General features: G+C 38.6%; 1 protein-coding gene across 3 annotated transcripts in view; it reads left to right on the top strand.

Moving 5' to 3' along the window:
• FAM53A (family with sequence similarity 53 member A) overlaps positions 1–23,754 on the top strand; it is a 73,317-nt gene that overhangs the window by 17,509 nt on the left and 32,054 nt on the right. For 2 of the 3 annotated variants that reach the window (XM_069795608.1, XM_069795618.1), the window contains exons 2-4: positions 5,014–5,260; positions 12,385–12,439; positions 14,724–15,526. In XM_069795608.1, coding sequence (XP_069651709.1) covers positions 5,183–5,260; positions 12,385–12,439; positions 14,724–15,526 — 936 coding nt within the window. In that variant the 5' untranslated portion in view covers positions 5,014–5,182. The remainder of the gene's footprint in view (positions 1–5,013; positions 5,261–12,384; positions 12,440–14,723; positions 15,527–23,754) is intronic. The other variant, XM_069795627.1, reaches the window with a different exon arrangement.

The following is a 23,754-nucleotide window of genomic DNA, read 5'->3' on the forward strand; positions in this document are numbered from 1 at the left end:
TCTCTTTAGTAGTACTATAGAGATAGAATAATAAATCTTTACTTTTCTCAGACTTCAGAATGTGTCATAGAACAGAACTTTAAATCGGAGATAATGGTGATACTGATTCCATCACAGTTCGTTCTCCAACTGTGAGGAATGTTAGCTTTGGCTTGCATTTGGAGTTTGATTTTTTTTTTTTGTTCCATTTATTTTATTCCTTTTCATTAGTCTACCTTTCAGCAATAAAAATAGATTCTCTTGCCCCCACCTCTCACCTCTACCCCTCTAGCTTAAGGAGATCCCAGTAAGACTGAGTCTCTCCCAGGGCAGAGACTAACATCTTTTGTCATGTGTGTTTGTCTTGGATGGCTCAGCTTTCTCACTCTTCTACCCAACCAGGCTCTATAAAGCATGGTGTGCTAAGGGAAAGATGGCCATAATCTTGTAGGACTTCATCCAACTTGGAGCTCCGAGGGCTATTATTATTATTACCTCAAGGCTTGGAGTATCTTAGTGTTTGAACTTGCATGCCTGGCTCAGCTGCTACCTGTAGAGACTTGGTGACAGCAGAGGTGTGTATCTTTGGGGTATGCTTACAGGTTGTATAGAAAGCAGGGCATGTACTTGCAACGGTAGGCAGAACTTGATTGTGCTAAGATCTCTGCTGTGAGGCAGCTGAAGAATGGTAAATTCAGCAGGATCCACGTTCCCCTAACAAGGATGGTCAAACAGTTCCTATTACTGAAAATCCAATTAGTTTGAAGTGCTGAGCAGTTTGAGAAGGATTCAGCCTGATAAACATAAGGGGCATGATAAGGAGAGACTGAAAAAGAAAGTTAGCTGCCTATAACTAGCTCTGGAAAGAGAGCATGGTGGACAAAGTACATAAAATAAACAGCTTACTATCTCTGTGGGTATGTTAAATACATACCACAGTAGAGGATCTTGAAAGAAACCAAAAAAACCCCCAAACCCAAAGTGTGAAAATAACATGAGGAGTTTTCTGTAGTGTAAGGAACTTCCTTCTAGGAGATATTAAGGGCCAAAAGCTTGTTAGGCTTGAAAAATATATATTGGTGGAAGTTTTAAAATGACAACATCATAGTGAAGCTAGAGTGACTCTTAAGAATCTCTTGTCTCCTAACAGGCAATATTAATTAGTAAAGATGAGGGAAGCAATTCTGATAGAGTATAAATTGTTCAACTAGAGTGAAGCAGGACTTAAGTCACTTTGAGTTAAGGTGCTGAGGCTGCAGGGGTGATTTCAGATCACTTTAAGCTGGTGAGTTTGACTAGTCAAAGGAGTATGAATTGCAAAAGGAAAACAGGAGCAAAACATGTTCCAACCATGCTTTGGAAGGGGGCATCTGATTCTTAACTATAGGAGAATCTGCCTGGTGCAGTGTGGGAAACGCTAATGTCAACTGGCTTTCTTGTGTGGCTTTTTTCTTTTCTTTTTTTTTTCCCCCCTTTGACACTGTACTTGGACAGGTACCTCAATAAGCAGTGTCAGCATCCCACAGTGTGTCCACACAAACATTTGTGTCCAGTTTGTGGCAAACCAGACTGGGGAACTGATCCAGCTGGAAAACAACCTTGGTTGTTTCCCAGAAACAAAAGGAAGTGTTTTGTTTCTATCCAACTATAAAAATTCCTTGATGCAGTTCTCTGCGTAGTAGCAAAAACACTTGTGCTGGCATACTGTTGTGGGCAACAAATAGCCAGAGAAGAAAATGTTTTGGCGGTTGTGGTGGCAGCTGAAGGATATCAAACTGCAACCTAGAAGGGCTTTCTTTCATTGGTAGGAATGTGATGATGGTAACACTTTTTTTTTTTCCACTTAAGCTTTCATTGTCTTCATTAACAAGGAGGACTGCCCAGTAGGAACACATTTGTAGCATAAACAGTTAGTACTGATGTCCACAGCATATGCCTAGCCTGGTGGCTTGCTTTGGACTAGCATTAGCACCTTCTGGCTTTGTTTCAGAGTGGATTACTTCTGAGTGAGAGTGGTCCATAATGTGAGATAAAGCACGTTAATGGAGGATGAGGGGGGAATTCACTTCAAAAGCATGCTTCTGTTCTGAACTAAAACCCCTGCTCCTAGGGTTTGCACTTGGTATTGAGAAATGGAATTTGCTGATGGAAGGGAGCAGTACAAACTGGGAGCTGATACATGAAGACTTGTCTGGCTAACACCACTTTTTCACCCCTGTCCCATGTAGCTCTTATACATTCTTTAAAAAAAATCTTTCTCAATGGAGCGTGTCTCATTTGAAAAAGTGTTGTTGGTTAAGTACGAGTTGTTAAAATGAGAAACTTTTGGGGGGAATTTCCACTTTGCTTGTGTTTCAGAGCTGATTGGGTTTCACACTGTCAGAAAGGGCCTGAATGGTTGCAACTCTCAAGTATTACTTTCAGTAGCTGGTAGGATTTAAGAATGTGGATAACTGTACAATTCAGCTTCTGTGATTTCATTTGCCTCCCCTTTATCCTTTCATGCGACTGAATGTATCGGTTCATTAACTAAAGACTAATATCCTTCTGTCTAGTCTCTCCTTATTCTGGCTTGTATTATGTGGACTTAAAATTTCAGTGAAACATTTGAAGATTAGAAGAATTAAGCAAAATATAACTACATTATAGTTAACTGATTACAGATCAAAAACTTGTTCCTCCCCTGTCTTTGGTAGTTTTATTTGATTTGCTTTTTTTCCTTGAGGGGGAAAAAACCCACAAATTCTTATATGGCCCTTCCAAGCAGAAAAGTGTAAATACCTGCTGAACTTTTCAGCTAATTCTTAATAGTGGCCTCTTAACTGTAGAAATCTTAATCCTTAAAATGAATCTGAAAGTCTTTGTGCCAGTTACTAAGCTCCTAAGCTTCAGGATATTTTCAGTCTATATAGACAATTTCTGACCCTAGTCAGCCTTTCTTTTGACTTCTGTTCTGGATTTCTAGATGTAGTTTAAACTTCATCAGGTTTAAAAGGCGCATTACAATGTTTGATCGTGCTACTCTAAATACTGCTCTGTTCACACACTTGCCTTTAAACTTGCATGGCATTTCATGAACTGCACTTTGCTTTGATAGATACTTACATTGAAAAGGGTTCATGCAACTTCCTGGTGAGTGTATGAACTTGAGTGTTTTTGATATTTGACTTGGTGTAATTTCAGGACAAGATGTGGTATATATTTCAAGTTGTTGGGTGCTTTCCTGAAAGATAGAACACATTCAGTAAAAATAGACGGGTGGAATCTCCAGATACCTGGGTAGCATTGTTTATGGTTGAGGAGCACTTGTAAGCATTGTATTGTATAGCAAATAAAAGTAGATATGAGAATGAGGCCAAAAGATGGGCAGAAATCATGATTGTGGGGCAGCTCTCAGGCTAAGGGAGGCTGTTATGTAGCAGACTTGTGTGAAGGTGAAGCAGTGTATGGTTAGCATATGAAAATCATACTTGAGGATGTACTTGAAGGCAGCAGGTTTAAAAGATAATCTAACATTACCATTAATACTACTAATATCTTAGTTTTAGATGGGTTTAACTTGGGTCATGGACTCAAGTGACTTTTTCTTGCTACTACTGGTTACTTAAACAGCTGATAAGTAGTAGTGTGGAAAAGAGGCAATATTTTATGGAAACATTTAAAGTTGTTATTTTCTACTACCTTTTTTTTCTGTAGGTTTTAAAACCTAGCAAATGGAAGTAAACTTCTGGTCCTAGCAGCAGCAGCATTCCTTCCACATGTTGCTTTTGTTTAAATCTGGAAATATCTGTGTGTGGATCTCTTCCTTTAATTTTTTTTTTAATTTCATAAGCAGTCACTGAATATGCTCAACCAACTTAAATCATAAATAGGAATGGTTAATGCATGTCACTAATGGATCATCAGCATGAGTTCAGGAAGGATGTTTTTGTTAACATAGTAAGGCAAAGTTATGGGAAGAGGAGTTCATTGAAGATAGTGTGAAGAAATTACAATTAATACTAATGTAGAGTTGGTTTTGAAAACTGGAAGTGAATTTGAGAACTGTGGTGAGCCTGAAAGACTTCATGATAGAAGAAGGAAAATGAAGAAGCTGAAGTCCTGTGGCTTTGTTCTGGCTCTTCTTCACCTCATTCTTCCAGTTGTCGAGTTGAGGAAAATAGAGGTTCATTTGCTATGGTAAAAATAACCAGCTAATAAAAGACTTTTGGAAGACAGTGAGGAATGATATTGCAGTAGTTAAGGGTTACTGATGCTGAGGGCGGAGAGAGAGGGGAAGAAATTAATGTAGAGGATGCTTAGGATAGAAAGAGGCAGCCGATGAACCTAGTGCTTTTGATTTAAATGACTGCTCACTAAATAAAGATATCTAAGCTTTTGTCAGTGGTGCTTTTATGTGTATGGTAATCTGTCCTGCTTACAAGTTTAAGATCTGGTGTTTGCTGACAGGTAGCAATTACATAACCTTTAAACAAAACAAAAACACAGGGAATATATTAAAAGTAGCTGAGGGTTTGGGAAGTGGATATAGCATATGAGCTACCTGCTGCTCCACCCTTCTTTTTAAGGAGTGTTTAGCCATGAAACAATATGGTAGAATGTCTTAAAATGGCAAAACATGTTAAATGTACAGAACAGTATGGTAGATATCTGTGTGTTTCATATGCTGCTGTAGTATACCTGGCTAAGACTTCAGTAGTAGTTTAAATGAGGGAAAGCTGAAGTTGTTCCTACTGCCTTGGATAAAAATCCTAGGTAGAATCAGTTTAATAGTAGGAAATGGCCAGATAATATCCTGATCTTTACTATGTATGAGTCTCGTCTCCCTTCTGAAGTTGTAATTAATGAAATCTCAATAGGAGTGTTCTTTCCTGAATAGGCATGTAATCTGAAATGCCAGGCAATAACATTGGTCACAGAGTGGTATACTTGCACGAATGAACAGTCCAAACATCAGTCCTGTTATTACAACACTAATTATGATGTACATAAGAATTTTTCTGACTCTTTACTTTTTCTGCTCCAATTTTACAGAAAATCAGACATGATACACTGACAGCATTTGGAAATAAACTTTGGCAATAAGATGGCAGCATAAATCTCAAGACTTTAAACCAAAACAGAAATGGCTCCTGAGTATTGAAACAAGAGACTGAAGAGCCTCCAACACTTCCGTGTGAGCAGTGGAAAAGGAACAACTACCATGGTAACACTAATAACAGAAAAGCTGCAGAACCAGAGCTTGGATGATCTGAGGTGTAAAACATACAATATAAATCTGGTAAGGATCTACCAAAATAACATGTAAATGTGAAATGCAAAGTAGGTTAAAAGTAACGCAGAACTACATAACAAATTCAAGAATGTATATCAGCCAGAATTCAGCCATTTAAGTTAGGACTGGTTTACAAGGTAGATGAGAGTTGTAAGGGAAAAAGTGAAACTTCAGTGTATGGTCCTTCTTGAAGTGATGCTTTCTTATTTTAATAATCTTTTTAATCTTACAGCTTCATTTTAAATAATTAGCAGAAAGCCTGTTCTCTTAAAATAAATTGTTCCAATGACCAAAAAGAATTCTCAAGACTTCTCACAATTCCTTTTTCCCTAACAAAAACCACAAGTACTGGTATGTGGTGAAGTTTTCTTCGCTTAATATAGCCAAGTGCTTGATATCTGAACAACAGTATTTGCGTACAAAAGTCAGTGACCACCGTGTAGGTGACTATCAGCACTGGGCAGAAGGAGAACATGTCATCAGGTAAATACAGTTGAACTGAAATTCAGGTTACTGACTACCAAACTGTTAGTTGTTGCTAGTAGGTCCTTGCTTTATCAGTGTGTCAGATGCCTGGTGCTCTGAAAAGTTTTGTAATATTTACTGGGTTACTTTCTGCTGGTTTGATCTGTGGGTCTGTGGTGTGGTTCAAGCATGCTATTCAGACACTAAGGAATCTATTCTCACATCTCACTTGTGAAATGAGATTATCTACTCAGAGTGGGTAATTCGGAATAGTCTCATGTCAATTTTGGGTGCCCACCTGATAACCCTGAGACCATCTTCTTCATGTAACGTACTAGCCTTGTTTCACTGACTTTAATTGCAATGGCACCCTCCCATAGATAATGTACCAATGGGAGACCAAAAAAAAATAATTTTACTAAATGTCAAAGTATTGTTCAACTCTAGTTCTGTTATTTTTTTAAGTAGTAAATAATGTAAGCATTGAACCTGAAGCATGTTCAGTTACTTTAGCAGTAAGATCCTACCTCTGTTATAACTTGTACTTAAGTAGCTGAACTGCTTCCTTATTAACTCCACAAGCCCAAACCAAGTGAAGGATATCCTGAATGCAGTGGAGTTTGTGCACAAGCATGGGCAGTTATTGTATGTGAAGTGCTTGGCCCTTTGTCCAATACTTTGTCCACTAAGAATGTCTAATAGTAGACATTAATCAAATGGTTTTATTTTAAAAACTGTAACAGGTGCATTTAGAGTTCTTCTAATGACTGACTGACTTTTACTATCTTCACCTTAAATATGTGCTTTTCTTGAAGGGCATATATAAGGTCTTGGAATGATGTTAACTGTCTTAGAAGTGCTTACTGAGCTTGCATTTATTTCAGCTAGCTTGGTGAAGCACTTGGGATACGCAGTTTATAGGGGAATCTGCTGTATTGGTGAACTGACGAATTCATCACTTGTAATTAAACTCTGGGCCTAGACGTGAGCTGATGATGACCTGTAACCAGTAGCAGTGCTTGCCTCTCAACCTGTAGTGACATCTTGTAATTTCTAGTTTTTGAGACGCTGAAGTCTGCATAAATTAGGAAACTGAGCTGTCCTTTTACTGATAGTCACTGTAGGTTTTGGACCAGAGACTTGTAAGGGCAGAGAAGGGTGGGTGTATTATTGCTTTTACACTGTGTGTAGTCTAAACGGGAGTGTGGTGGCATGCTGTAATGTGTTGTAGGTTGGTTGTTTTTTATTCCTGTCCTTATCTGTACTTAAAATAAAGCATGAAAAAGAATGAGTGAAGTGGAAAATGGCACATGATTTCTCATCAGTGGCTTTGTCCTCGCACCTCTCCTGCTCCTCTCCTCCTTTAATCTTATCAATTGGTTTTATAAATGCTTTAGTTCTTGCAGAAAATGGGTTCTGAGGCCAGCAACAGGTTCTGTTTGTACACAATGGCAACTTGAAAAAGTGTAGAAATTGCAGAGCGAGGTGTGGAAATGGAGAAGCAAGTGTGAATAAAAGTGTGCAACTAGGTTGCTCCCTACTAAAAAGGATTCATGGGAGCAAATGATGGCTTCTTGACTAAAACATGAACCTAAGATAATAAAGTACACATTTTCCGCTAGTAAAGACAACTGCTAAATTTTAATAAGGGAAAAAGACTTCTAGTGCGGGTATTGAATCAGCTCTAGCACACTTAGACTTTTTGGCAAGAAGTTCAGGTTAATGCTGTAGTTTCTTCTAATAGCAACAGCAGTTTAGAACAATTCTGAAATGGTCTTGCCTGCACCTTTCATTACTTGTGCTGGCACAAAGTTCTGTGGGACCATGTGGTGAATTGTCTTGTGAGCTGATTGAGGATTAAGACTAACCTTTCTTGCCTGGATTAATGTTAACCCTTACAGGTTTCATGATACCTTTCACAGTGCATCTATGCTTGTGTTGGCATAAGTAGGTAAAATAGCTGGGGAAAACCTGTTCTGTAATACAGCTCATAAGTGAGGGTTATGAAAGAAAGAATAGCTCTTTCAAAGCTATTTACCTTCCAGTTAGCCAAGCTGGGCATAAAGACATGTATAGGACATAGTATGCTTTTTCATTTCTGTAAGCTGTATGATGACCAAATACCCTTCTTTACCTGTTGCCCAAGTATGTTGTGTAAAATACTGGTTGTAGCTGCTTTTGCTATTCTGTTAAGTGACATGCTGATTTTCCAAGCTGGTGTAATTCATTTGGCGAGTGCATGCTCAGTTGTGTTGTACAGTCTTGCGCTGTACCTGCCTTAAAAAACCCCAAATGATTGGGTTTCCTGCTGTAGAAGCAGGAATGTTGTTCCAAACTTTTGTCTCAAGTGGACAGTGTAGCTTACAAGGTAGAATAGTATTGCTGGTTGGTTGACTCTACCTCACAACAGTGAGATGTTCTGCGAGCATATTACGGCTTTCATGAGTTGACAGCGTCATTAAATCAAATAGTTGGTCTCTATTTCCTTGAACATAGATCTCTTGAGTCTCAAGAGTCTTGAGGGGTTTTCTGTATGTTCTGGCTAAGCTTGTACTTTTTTGGTATTCGTGTAGAAGCTAGTATTGGTTTGTGAAATAACATTGTGTGAGATGTAACACTTCAAGGTGAGGTATTAAGAAGGAAATGTGAGCATCTCCAGACAAGCGTTTGTGGAAGGAGGAAGCTCTGCTATAAACTCGTTCTGTGCATATGGGTTTTCATTATTTTTAGGTTTTTTTAGGAAGCTGACTTGTATTGAAAGACTTAAAATGGGCTGACTTCTTTGGATGGAAAGCCACTAGCTGAAATACTTGAGGGCTGAGTCTAAGATGTGACTTGACTTAATCACTACTTCACATTCTGAGAAAAGGTCAAATGCTTCTCCCTACTTCCTATCCAGTCATACTTGGAGGATATTTGGTAGAGATGGAGGTCTGGCATGGCCTATTCAAATGATGAAAGTCACATTTGTATGGTGATGGTTAGATTAGTACTTGAATAATAAACACTGGGTTTCCTGCCATTTGCGAAGAATGCTGATAAATTGGAGGAACTCAAATATACTTGGAAACTGGAGAAAATGCCTTGAAATTAAAGAAATTAATTTTAAAAATAGGAAGATCAAGAAGTCAATCTGAGAATAATGAGGACGATAGCACAGGCTGTGAAGTTCTTAATGTAGTAGATTGGAGTGTATATAGAAGAACAGCCAGAATTATTTTTGTTACAGCTGGGTTTTTGCTAGCAAAGAACACTTTTTTAAATTAGTGATGTAAATTATAATTCATTACGAGTTTCCCTTGTGTGCCTCTTCCATTTACTCAGTTCAAGACTAGGTGTCTTTTTAAGTGAATATTTTAATGAAACAGCAGCTGCTAAGACTAAGTAAGCCAAGTGAAACTTGCAGCACTGTCCTAAATGTCATATGATGCAATTCCTTTCCTTTTGAGCTTAGTCTCTCCAAATGCACAAGAGGTTCTACTTTTGAATAAGCATTTCAAAATAGATACACTTTCGTGCATGAAGCAAACAATTCCAGCCTTAGGTGAAACTTGTAGTTTCATTATTTTGTGTGTCTCTATCTTAAATTGTGCTCCCACCCCCAGAAAGTTCTCAAGAGGCATCAGATCTTGGTGGGGTTTTTTAACATCTATTCAAAAAGCAGTAGTTGGAAGATAGATGTGCATGACCTTTTGAGTTTCCTCTTCAGGAAAATGACCTTGTTGAATAATTTGTCCTTATTCTGAGGAAGACTTCCTTCACACAGAGGGTAGCAGACCTCCCTGTCAAGGTTCTTAACAATTGCAATCTCTTCTTGAGCATAACCATAAAAAAAGAGCTCTTCATTCAGGAAGCTCCAGGTAGATCACAGCACAAAGGGAATGAATGGAGGAGGGTAGAGCATAGCCAACCCAGGAGAGCTGATAAACTGGTTCAGTGCCCTGTTACAGTAATATCTAGTGGGACTTCTGCCATGTGCCATATAGATACAAAGATCCTTCCTCCTATAAACAATTTACAGCCTGATGGTCTACTCAAGTTTGGACTTCCAGACATCATTAAAATACACTACCAGATAGTGTTTCCAAGTATTTTTAATTTCAGTTATAGAAAGCCAAGTATATATCATAAAGGAGATTCCTTACTTATTCTCCCGTTAGTCACCCCTTATTTCAGTGCCTTGAACTTTATACTGGAAATAGTGCAGCTTACTGTCTCTTTTCTGCATATGATGTCATGTATGACATTCTAAGTGAGGGTTTTTGGTCTGAATTTCTAAAGAATTAGCACTTTCTTTTAAATTAACAGGATTCTGTATAAATGATCACTTAAGAGAACAAGTTGTAGTTGTAATATGTCTGCTTTGTCACAGAACTGAGCACTGACTTCACTAGAAGCTGATCAGAAATAGCTCTAAGGATGGGGTTGCTGTCTGCATTACAGAACATTGCAGTCATTCTGTGTAGTAGAGACAGTCTGTATGTGATCCCACTTTTTCCATGCTCCTTGCCCCTTTGAAAAAATGCTTTCAGTGCTTTGCAGGTGTCAAAGATGTAGTTTAGTCTCTACCTGATGAACAAGGCTTTTTTAGGAGTTAAAGTGCAGGTAATCAAATAACTTGGGCATTTGTGAAGAGAACCTTGTTAAAGATGCATTTGGCTGGAAACTATTTGTAAAAAGTAAATATCAATCTAATAATTGCCACATGGGATTGTCCTTGAGGTTCTGTTCCTTCTAAGCATCTAAGACCTCAGCCTGTATGAATGGCCTTTTAAACATCCCTAATTATTATGTTATGATTAAGTCATTCTTACTGCCCTTTTCCATGTGCTTCAAGTTACATTAGCTTTAAGACTTTTTGACATAGAATTCTGTTCTATAAACATATTTTCCTTAGCTACTATCTGAAAGTTGAATAGGTTGTATTGCCTTTCATTTGGGGAAAATTGGAGAGGGAGGAATTTGCTGAAAAACCTTATCTTTAAGTCTCTGTTTATTTCTCCTTCAGGGACAGCTGAAATGTAACTGTTACTGCTATCTTAATGTGCTCTTGTGTTCTCTGTGATACCTTAGTAGCTGTTTAGAGTAAACAATTGATACTAGCTTTTTAAATGTGTATACTATATAACTGGCAACTGCAGTTATGAAAAGCAAACTGGTAAAAGTGACTGCTACCTCTGCTTTCAAGTTGCAAACTTCAGATGGTTTGAATAGGGCTAATTAACTGCAAATCCGATGGAGACTAAAACTTGGGGTTCTGTGGTTTACTTGAAGTAGCCTTTTTTTTTTAGAAAGAAGTTACAAATGTATCTACAGATGCAAATGTAAAGTAAAAATAAAGGGCTTGTCTCATATGCAGATGTTGATAAAAAAATAAGATTAAAAATCTGATTGCTGTCCTATCCTTTCATCAGTTCCATTATTTGTTCCATGATTTCCTATGTCTAAAACAATAACACCAAGGGAGTCTTACCATAGTTTAGCATTTGTATCTTACATGCGGGGCTCAAGGATATAAAGTTGTCACTAGCAGTCTGTGTGTTGCTATACAGCAAGAAAGAAAAGCTTTGTAGCCCAAGGATGTTTGTTTAAAAATTGACTTTGTATCTGGAAAGGAAGCGTATGTACAATGCTATCTTCTTTGGCTATACACAAAAAACAATGTTCACATAAAGTGTGTCGCTTTCTTTTAAAGCGATCTTCCTCTCCATCCTGAGGTGGTGTTGGGGGAATAAATAATGGCCCTTGGGCTCTAATGGAGCCTTAAGCCATTTATTTATAACTCCTCTTTAGGAGGCTGGATAGCAAGCTCTGTTCTTTGTCTGAAAAATGTAGACTGTTTAAGAATGCCTTTGTAGTAATATTTTTCTAGGTAAAATTAGTTAAGAAAATGGAAGACATTCTGCATACAGACTTGTCTTACTGTGCAGATGTTACTGATGAAGCTTAATCATAAATTCTGAAGCCCTTTGCACACAAACTTTGTTTTAAGCATGGCTTTTGCATTGTTTCTGACTAGTGAACCTTCACCAATAAACTGTGATTTCAAAAACTGTCAGTCTGCAAAAAATGAGTTTTGGATAGGAAAGACTTTTTTAATGGATTTTGTACTTTAAGAAGTAGGAAAACACTTTGCTATGCTGATTCTTAAGGAAATGTAAAATACTAGTAAAAAATAGTTTAAAAAAAAAAAGCCTGAACTGGGCAACGTTCATTCTGGGGACCCTTAGGAGCTTGTATATTTAGTTTAGATAAAGCTATTCCTGTCTCTTGGTTTAAGATGAAGTGTTTTGCTTTTTACCCTTAAGAATGAAAATGGAAAGCTGATTGTCAGACTGTAATTTCCTCTCCACTGAAATGAGAATTGGATCAAAGCTTTTTCATTAAGGGTTAAATTTGCAGTTTATTCACATGGGGTAATGTTGCAACGCTTGAAACAGTTTGATGCTTAGCAATATATCAGAAAACTTTACAAATAGTTAGATGTCAGAGGTTTTGTTTAGAAAGATCAGCTGTTCAGGAATTTCTTCAAGATACCGAGCAAAACCATGTCCTTTTAAAGACATTGCTAAATGCACATACAGGGAAACCGAAAACTGCATGCAGTTTCCTTGAGGTGTATGTTCCTTCACACAGTTAAAACTTTTTTTTCTGATTAATTTCAGTACTCATCTGAGAAGCTGAACAAAAGTGGCAGCTTGTTCCCTTTCGAAATCAACGGTAAGTTCTTCAGAAACCTTAGCTGTGTTTTACTGAGGTAATTGGTATAGCAAGCAGCCTTTCTTTTGTAAATAAGGTGAGGGGGATGGAGCATGCTGTTGTAGAGCCTGCTGGTTTAAGCTGGTCTTTGAACAATACTGGGAATAGCTAGTTGTTAGTTTTGTACTTGTGATCTGCTTTGCATAGTAAAAGCCCTTGTAACACTTTTTTGGGGGGGGGGAGTGGGTGGCTCAATATCTGCTATGGTGTACAGAAGCACAGCAATGCTGTTTTTCATGCTAAACTTCTTCAGGTTCCTCAACTAGCAGAAAGCTCTTGCATCTTCACACACCTTCTTACATGCTTTGCCACAAAGAATATCCAGCTTGATGCAAAGTATAAGTTGAAGCCCAGTGCCTTCATACAAGTGTTATTTGCTTTCCCCCCCTTGGCCATCTTAAAATGAGAGTAAATTGTATCTAGCAAAAAATAAAAATGCCAGTTATTGATATGTAAACTTTGTACTGCTTTACTGAGGGATAGACTTCAAATTATGCATGTCCTGTTGTGTCTTTAAGCATGGAGGATTTCTATTTGCTCAGTGGGATTCCCTGTAAAATGTGAATCTTGGTTTGTGTGAGGTTTCAAAGGGAAATGGTATTTTATCTTAAATGCCATTACCATGTAAACAGTTAAAACACGTGTGCAACTCTTGAATTTTTTTTTTTTCAGCAAACTTTAAACCAACCTCCCAGCCTGGGAGAAAGCTTCCTAAGGATTTTTAAAAATCAGGCCAGTCCAAGCTAGGAAATTGTCATACAGTAGATGCTAGGAGTTTCAAACAGTATCTGGATCCCATTGTGTTGGCTTTTTTAGTTGCATTGAATTATGGATGGTCCCTGCCTTGAAGAGCTTACATGCTTAAGGCAAAGCACAGTATGTGGTTGTACCCATCTGAAAGAATGGAGGAGGAAGGACAGAGGAATTCTAATAAAACATGTTGTTTGAATAGGCCAGCTGTCTGCACAGTTAAATGATTTTGAGACAATAGGGTGTTCTTTAAATAAGATCCAAATAAACAGGATAATCCATGACATACTTTCGGCATGGAACATGTACAACTATTTGGATTTGCAATTTTTAAAGCTACTCAGCAAATGTTTTATCTGTTGATTACTCTCTAAAAACTTAGTTTAGACAATCAACTATAAGAATATACAAATATTTAATGTTTAGCCTATATCTACGTTCTTAAAATAGGCATAGGGGAAAAACTTGGTATTTTAAATATTCTGTCGTTAAAGCCAGGATAAGTGAAACTTACTTGGCTAATTGGTTTAAATTAGCAAATTTTCTAACCAAGCATGAAGCACTGTTAACTGGCCAACAGTTTTGCTGCTTTTCAATTTGCAAATCCAAAGTCTGCTGTAGTTCTTCTTACACTTCATTGTATAATGTGGAGGAACAGCTGTAAAATGTGCAGAATGTTCTCAAAGAAATGCTTTACAAAAGAGTGAGAGGCTTCGCTGGCAGACTGCTTTTAACCCAGCATTGCCACTTCAGATGAGAAGTTGTGCGCTATGGGTTATGTCTGTATTCACAGTAAAACTTGCAAGAGGGTCTTAAGGGATACTCACGTTATTTTATGCATTGAATTGAGAATTTTTTTTCCCTACACTTTGAATATGAAGGGAAAAAAAAGGAAACAATCTGCAGTCTCATTTAACTTCATACTGTTTCTAATTTAAAGTAAAGCTTTTCACACCACAGAATGTGAATGCACATCTCTGAAACTTTTCTTTAGGAAGGTATTTTTAATAGAAAAGAGTAACAGCCAAATGAAGGACAGCAGTCTATGAAGAGATTATCCTGCTCTTTTATTTGAGGGGGGGAAAAAAAAGGTTCTCACATTACTTGTTAATCCGTTTTGGTTGTACCTTAGGTTGTTCACTGTTACAGGTTTTAATAGTGGTATATGCTATGCGCTAGGAAGCAGGTAAGCAAGCTGTCCATCTTGCTTGCTAAGAAACACAGTGCTGTAATCGTTCAGTATGTAGGAAGAAGCATTAACAAGGTACATATATACTGGAATTGGCTCCTGAAATACTTCGGTCTTCCTATTTTGGGGATTTTCTACCTTGTGTAAAATGAGTATGTAACTATAGTGTGAAATTCCGATTAAGAGCTGGATATTTGTGGCTCATCTTTCCAAGCCTGAGTTTGATTCATGGTTTTACATTAAACTGGGTCTAAGCAAATTGTCTTTTTCGTTTGCACCTTTCACATGTATCTGTTTTGTTTTCAGAAGAGAGTCCTTGGAAAGCTTTAAATGGGGGTTGCCCAATCCAGACTGACACAACAAGGAATTCGGCTTACCCTTTCCCAGTGTGCCCCTTCAGCACCGGCACTGCCGGTAATGGTAGTCTGCAGTGGCAGCAGGAATCTTCCAGCACGTCTATGGTGTCAGGATGGATAAGTGAATTAAACCTTAATGAGAACTCGGGTCAACCCTTGGCACCACCAACGAAACGCCATTGTAGGTCCCTGTCTGAGCCAGATGAGCTGGCTCGCTGTCGGTCACCGTGGAAGCCTGGCAATTCAAAGGTTTGGACTCCCGTGTCAAAGAGACGGTGTAATAGCGGTGGTAGTGCTACCTTGCAACGCTGCAACAGTCATGGAAGTGCAACCTTACAGAGAAGCACAAGCATCAGTCTGCCACAAAACATACTGTCGCTAAACAATGTCTTCACTATCACCAGCTTCAACACATCACCAGTACCCAGACCTTCCTCTGCCAGCAGCGGGTTTGTGGACAGTAGCGAGGGCAGCACAAGCTCGAGTACCCGTTGGAATTCCGGAGGCCCTTGTGACTTTAACCCAAGGCGCCGCCTCTCCCTCTCCCAGGAGCACATCACCGAGACGGGAAATCTCTTGCCTTCAGCCAACAGCACTCCCACCTCCACACCCGAGCTCAGCCGGCGTCAGGGCTTGTTGAGATGCCGCTCTCAGCCTTGCGTTCTGAATGAAAAGAAGAGCCGGCTAAAGCGCAGACGGGAGGAGGATGTACGATGGAACAGACCATCATTAGACTTTTTTAAAATGACACGGGTGAGATTTTACTTTCCTCAGTGTGTGGAGGGAGCTCTTGCAGAAAGGCTATTTCTAGATATACTGAACTAATCTGTAGTGGCTACAGACTTGCTTGTGTTCATGTGCTGATATACATCACCTTCGGTGGTATAGCAGGCATCTTACACTTGCCAGTGCTATATACTCTATAGCAAATCAGTTACTTTTTGTTCCCAAAGCCCAGTTCTTGAAGTCCAGTCTACTTGATATAGACTACAAAGAGCTATGAAAACATGCTTGAAGCAGGGGCCAAATTAAAATGGCTTGTTTTTAAAACACAGGGAAGCCATGGGGGGGGTGGGGGGGTAGACAGGGTAGCAAAAAAATTAGGCCACTGTGTTCCTAGAGAACAGCATGCAATGATTGCTAAGTCATCTTGGTGCAAATCTGTTTCGTTAAGCTTCCTCTTACAGTTTGAATAATTCCATAAAGCTAAATAAGAGCAAGCAAACCCCTATATAAATGAACTAACTAATGAAACTGCTAAGAAACAGTCATAAACAGAAATAGTGTTCTAATACGGCAACTGCAGATGCGCCAGCTCAATGGAGAGGTGTTTTACTCCAGTTACTCAGAATTCTACTTAATTCCTCATGTGACAGTAAAGGTGCTGACTTAAAAACCAGTAAACCTCAGTTCATGCCTATACTTTGCATGTAATACAAATGCATGTACAGAGCTCATTTTTTCAAAGCTTCTGTGTCCACAGAGGCAACAGCTACAGTTTAAAACAGAAGATGCTAATTTAGTTTCTGTAAATGTAGAATTGAGTCTTACGTGTTGGTCAGAGAACACTTTATGCTTATGAGAATGGAACTACTGGCTTCAGTAGATACCAAACTCAGGAGGTTTGTGTGAGTAGATCTGTTACGAGTAGCAGGGAGGAGGCAGTTTGCAGAAGTAGCAATAAAAATGTAAGGAAAGGAAAGGAAATAGTCTGCACCAGTGTTCCTGCTATTTGATGCACTGTGCAAAAGAAAAGCTGAATATAATGAGATGCTGGCTAAAATGTCCAATCAGTGGTACCTTGGTATTAGTAGACTTTACGTAGAAATGTGTGGCAAAAATACTAGTAAGATACTGGAACTGAACAGTCTACTGTGGGATATTCAGAGTTAACTAGTTTGTCCCCTTTGCTTAACTAAAAGTCTGTGTGATGACATCTGTCCTTCTCTTACACCTTTGAGACAACTTACAACTTCAAGGATTTTCTTTAAAAATATGGGGGGTTTTTTGATGAAGCTGTGGGGTAGGTAATTGGTTGGCAAGCCGTATAGAATGATCTGTTTGCTTATTGACAAGGTTGGTAACCAGTTCTGCTCTAGATATGACTAGACACTGTTCTGAGTTTTGGTTAAGATGCAAGTTTACTAGTTAGCTAATCAGATCTTACCTGTTTCCCTGTGTTAATCACTGCTGAGATTAGTTTGCTAATCTACTCCAGAAATACTAGTGGATTTGCCTTTCAACTGCCTGTGTGGTCAAATGCAGGTTTCATTATTTAAACTGAATGTAAAATTTAAAACCTGCTCCTTTTTTGGCTAGACTTGCTGTTTGCATTCTTCAAGCTCTAGAGGTGAGATAAAGTATTTCAGACTGACAGAATAGTTTTAGTTGCTCAGATGTTATACCTTCTAAATAATCCATATAATGTGTATGAAGAAAACTTGATATAGCCCATGTCTATAGGAAGTTTTTTGGCTATTTAGATTTGCTGCTGAATTGAAGAGTACATGAGACTAATACTCAGCTAGTCTTGATTACTTTTTCCTGCAAGATCTATTTTGAAATAATGTTTTCGTGATAAGCTGAGTAGTTTATGGAATGAAATTCATTCTATTCTGTCAAGGCCTGATGGTTTGGGGTTTTTTCCAGCTGTTTCAGTAGAATCTTCCTGTAAAGATACTACTGTGTATTTAATCAAAGGCACAAAGTATAGTTTGGAAATGCATTGTTTTCCAAACATGCTAACTTTAGTGAAAACATCTGTTCAAAAACTAGGCAAGTACTGAAAACATTTGAAGTAAAAATCAGATTAACTTTTCAAGAATTGTTGGGGTTTTCTTAGAATGACAGCTTGCTTACCCATTACATTGTTAGAAGTCTTATAGTTCTTCATAGCCTACCTTTTCCCCACGCGCCAAATCCTGGCAGATATATGTGCTTTGAAACTTATATTGTGGTCTTAAACATTTCTCTCTAAACTTAAACAAAATTACTGCTGTGCAAAATATTATAAGCTAATACTACAGAAGACTTGTTTTGAAGTGTCATACAAGGAGATGTGGATGTGTCCTATATCTGCATATAGCTCAGTGAAGATGAGGACTGCAATAAGGGGAAGTTCAGTAAGACCTCTCTTTCATGTACCTTGATGGCTCCTTATTGTTTCCAAAAATATTTTTTCTGTGATTTCAAATTCACTTCTAAGTCAGTTTCTGAAAGACCTATGTTGAAAACAAGTGCTTTTAAGGATTTTTGTTCTAAGCTTTACTGCAAATATTTTGATGTCCTGAAATCTTCCTGAAAATCTAAACTTACTGAATAGTTGCTCAAAACCAGGTCAGTAATTAGATAATTAGTATTGCTTGTGAAGAACTTAAGTCATATGTTATCATAGATCTGAAGGTGCTGGGAAGGGAGAGTTCTTACTTTACATCGTGGTGGTATATTGGAGCCACAATCGCGTGAAGAGGGGAGTTTTGGGTTTGCAGCTGTTTTTGCCAATGCTCTGGAGTCCTGAGAGGTCAGCACTGCCAAAGTGGCTCAAGGTTTCTCAGCTAGGAATTCTCTCAAATCAATATTTGTCAGAACTAAATGATTTATTTACTTTAACCTGAAGCAAGTGCTGTTCTTCATTCAGATAGATCTTGAATAGCTGTGGTTGGGTGAAGTTTCAGAGGGAGAAGGGGATGAAAGGTGCTTTTGGGTTTGGGTTTTTTTTTTCGTTAGTGAACTGGTTTTTTGCTAGCTGAGTTCTGGAAAATGTACTTAGTTGCTGCTTCAGTCCCTACTAATTTGCTAATATAAGTGCTAGAAAATCAGTCTAATTCTGAAAGCCAAGTTCCCATTGCCATTGCTTTTTAAGCTTAGAGTTCATAGTTGAGTAAATTCAGATTATTAATCTATACTTACAAGCTATCCTTAGTTTCTGTACTTGTTCATGGCTTGCTCCTTCCACTGCCTCTTTAATATTCTAATTTGTGCCTTTATTTAAAAGAAGGAAAGAAATGGGGCAGCTCTTAACACCATAAACTTTCTTTCTGTATACTTTGATTTTATTTTCTTCTTCCACAGACCTTCACACTTCACTGTACTCCCCCTCTGTTTTAGATTTTATGCCCTCGTGGAAAAGAATATGCCATATCTTCAATTCTCATGGAAAACACTACATTAATATTCAGTAAAATGAGTAATTCACATATGTAGAAATAGATAGAAATGATCGGGCAGACTCCTGTACACCACTGTTTAGCTCTTGCATAGTGCTAAATTCTGAAAGGATCTTTTTCTGGACTTGAAGCTGAAAATACAAACTTGTGAAACTTCAGACCTTCTAGAACATGAAGACAGCTGTGAAAACAAATGGAAAAGACTGTAGGAAAAGATAACAAAATGTGATAGCTGTTTTCAGCCCCTAAGGACTCAAAATTACTTTCTCTGTTCAGTTACGTATGCAAGAATAGCTGTATGAGTTGTAGAACAGCAGAACAGAGTATCTATGCCTACTTCGTATTTGTTCACAATTGTCCAACTAAGAAGCTGGCTCCAGTGAGGAGTGTTGGTCTTCCTTCACTGCAGCAGGTATCTGGTCACCCTGGTATTTCAAGATGACTGTGCATGGCAAAGAGCCTCTTTGGACTTCTGCTCTTCTGCAGCTAATAAGCTCTATCACAGAGGCTGCTGCAGAATAAGTAGAGGTGGCATTTACACTGGTAACTGCAGTAGGAGGGTAGAAATGTTTCTTTACCGAGGAAACTGCTTTTTTCAAATGTTCTGCTTCATGAATTATATCAGTCAATCCTGAGGTGCCACAAGTAAAGAACAGCCAAGAGGTTGCACATGTTTTTCAGTGTGTAAGCAAGTTTTATTGTGACAGTGAGATTTAATTCTGGTTTAGATCAAACAACACGCCATAGTTTGAAGTCGTGCTGGTATTTAACATTCTTGTGCTACTCCTCCCCCAATGCTGTGGTGTGGAGTTCAAAAAAAACCAAAAAAAAAACCCCCCTTGGTATCATGCTTAAAAAAAACCCAGACTTTTAACATGTTCTCTGAAGTAGTCTTTGGTCTGTTTAAATAGTTAATACAAAATAGCTGGCTTTATCCAAGTAAGGAGTAGTTTCAACTACTCAGTGCTATGGCATCTCATGCATTAACATTAGACTAGGTAAGACAACACAATGAAAAGTTTTAAAGGGCTCTGAACAGTGAAGGAACTCGGGGACTGAAGTTGTGATTTCCTAGCACAGGGTGCTTCTGCCTTCTTAGAAATGCTTTAGAGTCATCTGGATTTTATACTGGCGGATTTTCCTGGTGCTGAGAGAGATCCTACATGCCACATCAGGTCAGGCCAAACTCTGTGTAGCCTGGCACCCTGCCTGACGGAGAGCAGCCGCTTTGAGGCATGCAGGAACAACGAATGTGCAATGCGAATGTGATATTTCCTCCAGCGTGATGGCCTGGCTTCTGCCAGTGTGCATCTTGGGGGCTTCAGAGTGAGGATCAGTGGCTCAAACTCTGGCAGCTACTGGTAGATCTGTGTTCTGTGGATAATCTGTTTTTTAACCCTTTATCTTGGACTTCCACAGTATTTTACAAGAGTTTAATTTTTGTAAACTCTCTTCATCGTGACCTTCTCCAAACACCCGAGTGGTTGATTTGTTTTCTTTCTTGGAGTTTAAGGTCTTGAATCAGCAAAACACTTGAATAACTTTGATCCTTAAAGTAAATTGAGCTTAAATTGTCTCTGCTTTGATTATTGACTTTTATGCCTCAGGTCACAGTGGTGTAGTGGCTTTGTGGATCTATATAGCAAGGTGGGCTTCTCACAGAAGATAGCTTCTGAATCATAAAGACTTGTCAACTCTGGCCAAAACAGCAAGACTAGTATTGCTTAGGTATGAGGATAAGCAGAGGGACTAGTTGATGGTGATTTCCACAGCAGTTTAAAAATGTATGCAAGGTATGGATGAATGGTGGATGTCGATATATTGCCCTGAAGGGTGTGAGGAGGAGGAGGCGGTATTTTATGAAGGGCAGAACCCATCAGGAGTGCTGTGACTGAACTTAGATCAGATGACCGCCACTTTTCCTGCAGAGACTTTCTTAGTAACGCCTGATCTCTGTTTTGGAACCTCTGCATTCGCTTACTTGAATTTTACTTTGTGTGGGCCACTTTGCAGAAGCCAATGTGAATACGTACGAGGGCGAGATATGATACTAGTTATTTATCTAAACCAGGGTAACAAAACTTGTGGTTGCTATCTGAGAAACTATTAGGCATTCATTTTGGTGTTTTTTTCTCTTTGAGGTCACTCTAATGGTCAGTATGCAGACAGGTAAATGAATTAGCCATACTGTGGCCTCGCTAAGTTTAAGCAAAATAAGCTCTTAAGCATTCTCCTTGATTCTTTGAGTTCTTGTTATCAAGAAAATTTCTGGGTATGCCCTGTTAGGCATAGTTACAGTAGATTTGTTCACTTTTATTATGCCACAACAAAGTGGATTGATGTTCCCAAGCTGCACAAGCAGTGTCACTGCTGTAAGTAGAACGCAAGTATGCACGTAGAAGAGACAGTATCATACCCATGAGTAGTGCAGTGAAGTAGCCACTCACTTGCATTAGGCTTTCTCCCAGGCTGCTGTTTTAGCATATGCAAGATAAAGAAGTGATATCAAGAGTCCCTTACAATGCTAGCAGGGTAACCTGCGAGTCAAGCCTGGACTGGCTAAAGTAGGTTAAGTACTGGCTCACGAAGTTCATTCAGATTGTGTTCTCTAAATAGTAAGCATGTTGCTTTAAATAGTTTGAGATGCTTATGTAAAGCTTGTCTCTTATAGCCTCCTGTCAAAATGGGAACAAACAGGTTATTTGGGGTAGATGTACTTTCCACTTGTGGATACAGTTAAGTCAGCAAAGGCTGTTCTCTGCCTAGCAGACTACACTTGTGTAGTATGATTTGGGGAAGATATTTTATACAACTGCAAGTCCTAATCGCTTAAGCTCTTGTGGTACCCTTACAAGAAGGTGTAGTACAGCATCTCTTGGTCAGAATACAGGTCTGTGGTTTGGGTTTTTTTTTTCCTACTTGTAGATGACACTTTGTAATTCAGTGATGCATTGATGTGCACAGTTGCTTCTCAGACAAAATAGATGGTAGATGTCCTTGCACTGTATGGGGGTATCTTTTGCTTCAGGGCACCCTTGATGCCCTTGGCTTTTGGAATATGGTTTGTGGAAAATACAATACAGATGAGCTGTATGTAGTGAAGGATTGGACTGGGGTTGATGGGGATCAATAAAATGGTAGCAAATGTAAATATGTAACACTAGTTAATTTACTAGTCGTTTCCCCTTGTATAAGATTAAGGCCCAAGAAGAACAGCTATGAATGAAGCAATTGAGCCAGGGACAGAATTTTGTTTCTTGTTTGAAAATTGAATACCTACTCCTAGGGGAGCCTTTAACTTCACATTAGAAAAATAGAGCTAATCCCGGCCTACCTTTCCTTTGAAAAACAGTTCTGAGGCCTTTTTTTTTTTTCTTCCCCTGGTAGTAATTTCTGTAAGTGATCATAAACCAAGAAGGCAAAAGATAACATGAATTGTATTTCAAAAGGCATGAAGTAATTTAAGCTCAGTGGTCAATGGTCTTGTTCAGAGGAAGGGAGCTGGGTATCAAAATTGTCTGACTAAGTAAATCAGTGGTTTAAATCCACTTTGTGTAATTCTAGGCATAAACTTAATTTATAGCTGAAAAGAAACGGTCAGCAACGGACCTCAAGGAAAACGTTTCTACTGTTTGCCTATACAATATACCCCTATGTGCAAGAGGCCAAAGACTTCAGCGTTTCCAAAGTGTAAGTGTTTTTTCTTCAAGGGCAACTTTGACTTGGAGGACAAGTGTCTGAATGGAAATGGATACAATAAGATAATTTGTAGGTCTTCTAAGCTTCAGCAGAGTGAAAATAAACTACTGCTATGCCTGCAGGATTTTGAATAATGAAATGCAAGTCAACTTTGATCTGCTAGAGGTTGATAAAGTTATTGTATTTATTCATTGCAAATTAGTTTAGAAGTTAGAGAATTGCTAAGATTGGGAAGAACCCGTCTTTGGGGAGGAACAGGTATGTGGAAGGTTGGAACAGTTTCTTGAGATGCCTACTCTCCTGTCCAGTTATGAAAGGGAGAGACTTTCTGAGCAAACTTCAGTGATGGCCAGTCACGGTCCCAGCACCACTTTCATCGGTGAAACAGCACAGATATTCCTGAACTCTTTGCACCTGTCTCTGGATAACAGATGTCTACTAAACTTCAAAGCTGCTAATTTAACCTACCATCCAAGTCAAAATACTTGGAAGTTGAGCAATATGCATCTACTATGTAGTGTGATTATGTCTCCCGTATCTTCAAATTAAATGAAAAATAATATACAGCAGTTTGAGCTGAAGTTTGTGTGAGTGACTACTTACGTTTGGCTTACTATCAATCTGTAAAAACCAACTGTGGAAATAATGGGTGAGGAAAGATGTTTTAAATCATCCTGTCTAATGCTCTGTTGATGCATGATTACTTCCCACAATATATTTTTTTTTTTTAGTATTTGGTCCACTGTAGCCTTTTAAATGCCTCCAGGGATGGGGTTTCCTTAGCAGATAAAGAGCCTTTTGTGGGAAGCAAAGGCAGGTTCACTTAAGGTATAAAATTCATTCAGACTCACTTAAGATAGTGGCATGTATTTCTGGGTCTCTTTCCTACTGTCATGATAATATTTTATGGAAATAAAACTTTAAAGTAAGCTTCTTGGTCCTCTGCTCAATGAAAACATATGAGCTCTCTTAGTCTCTATTTGAAAGCAATTTCTGCAGGAGTGGGAGGAGGGATAGCAGGTATTAAGTATGGTGTCTAGAGACTAGGAGGAGTCTGTATCCAGTTATTCCTTTCTGTTTTATGAAAATGTTAGGGATGATTGTGCTTTTTGCCTG

The sequence above is a fragment of the Haliaeetus albicilla genome, chromosome 1, assembly GCF_947461875.1.
Source record: "Haliaeetus albicilla chromosome 1, bHalAlb1.1, whole genome shotgun sequence".
Taxonomy (NCBI): Eukaryota; Metazoa; Chordata; class Aves; order Accipitriformes; family Accipitridae; genus Haliaeetus; species Haliaeetus albicilla.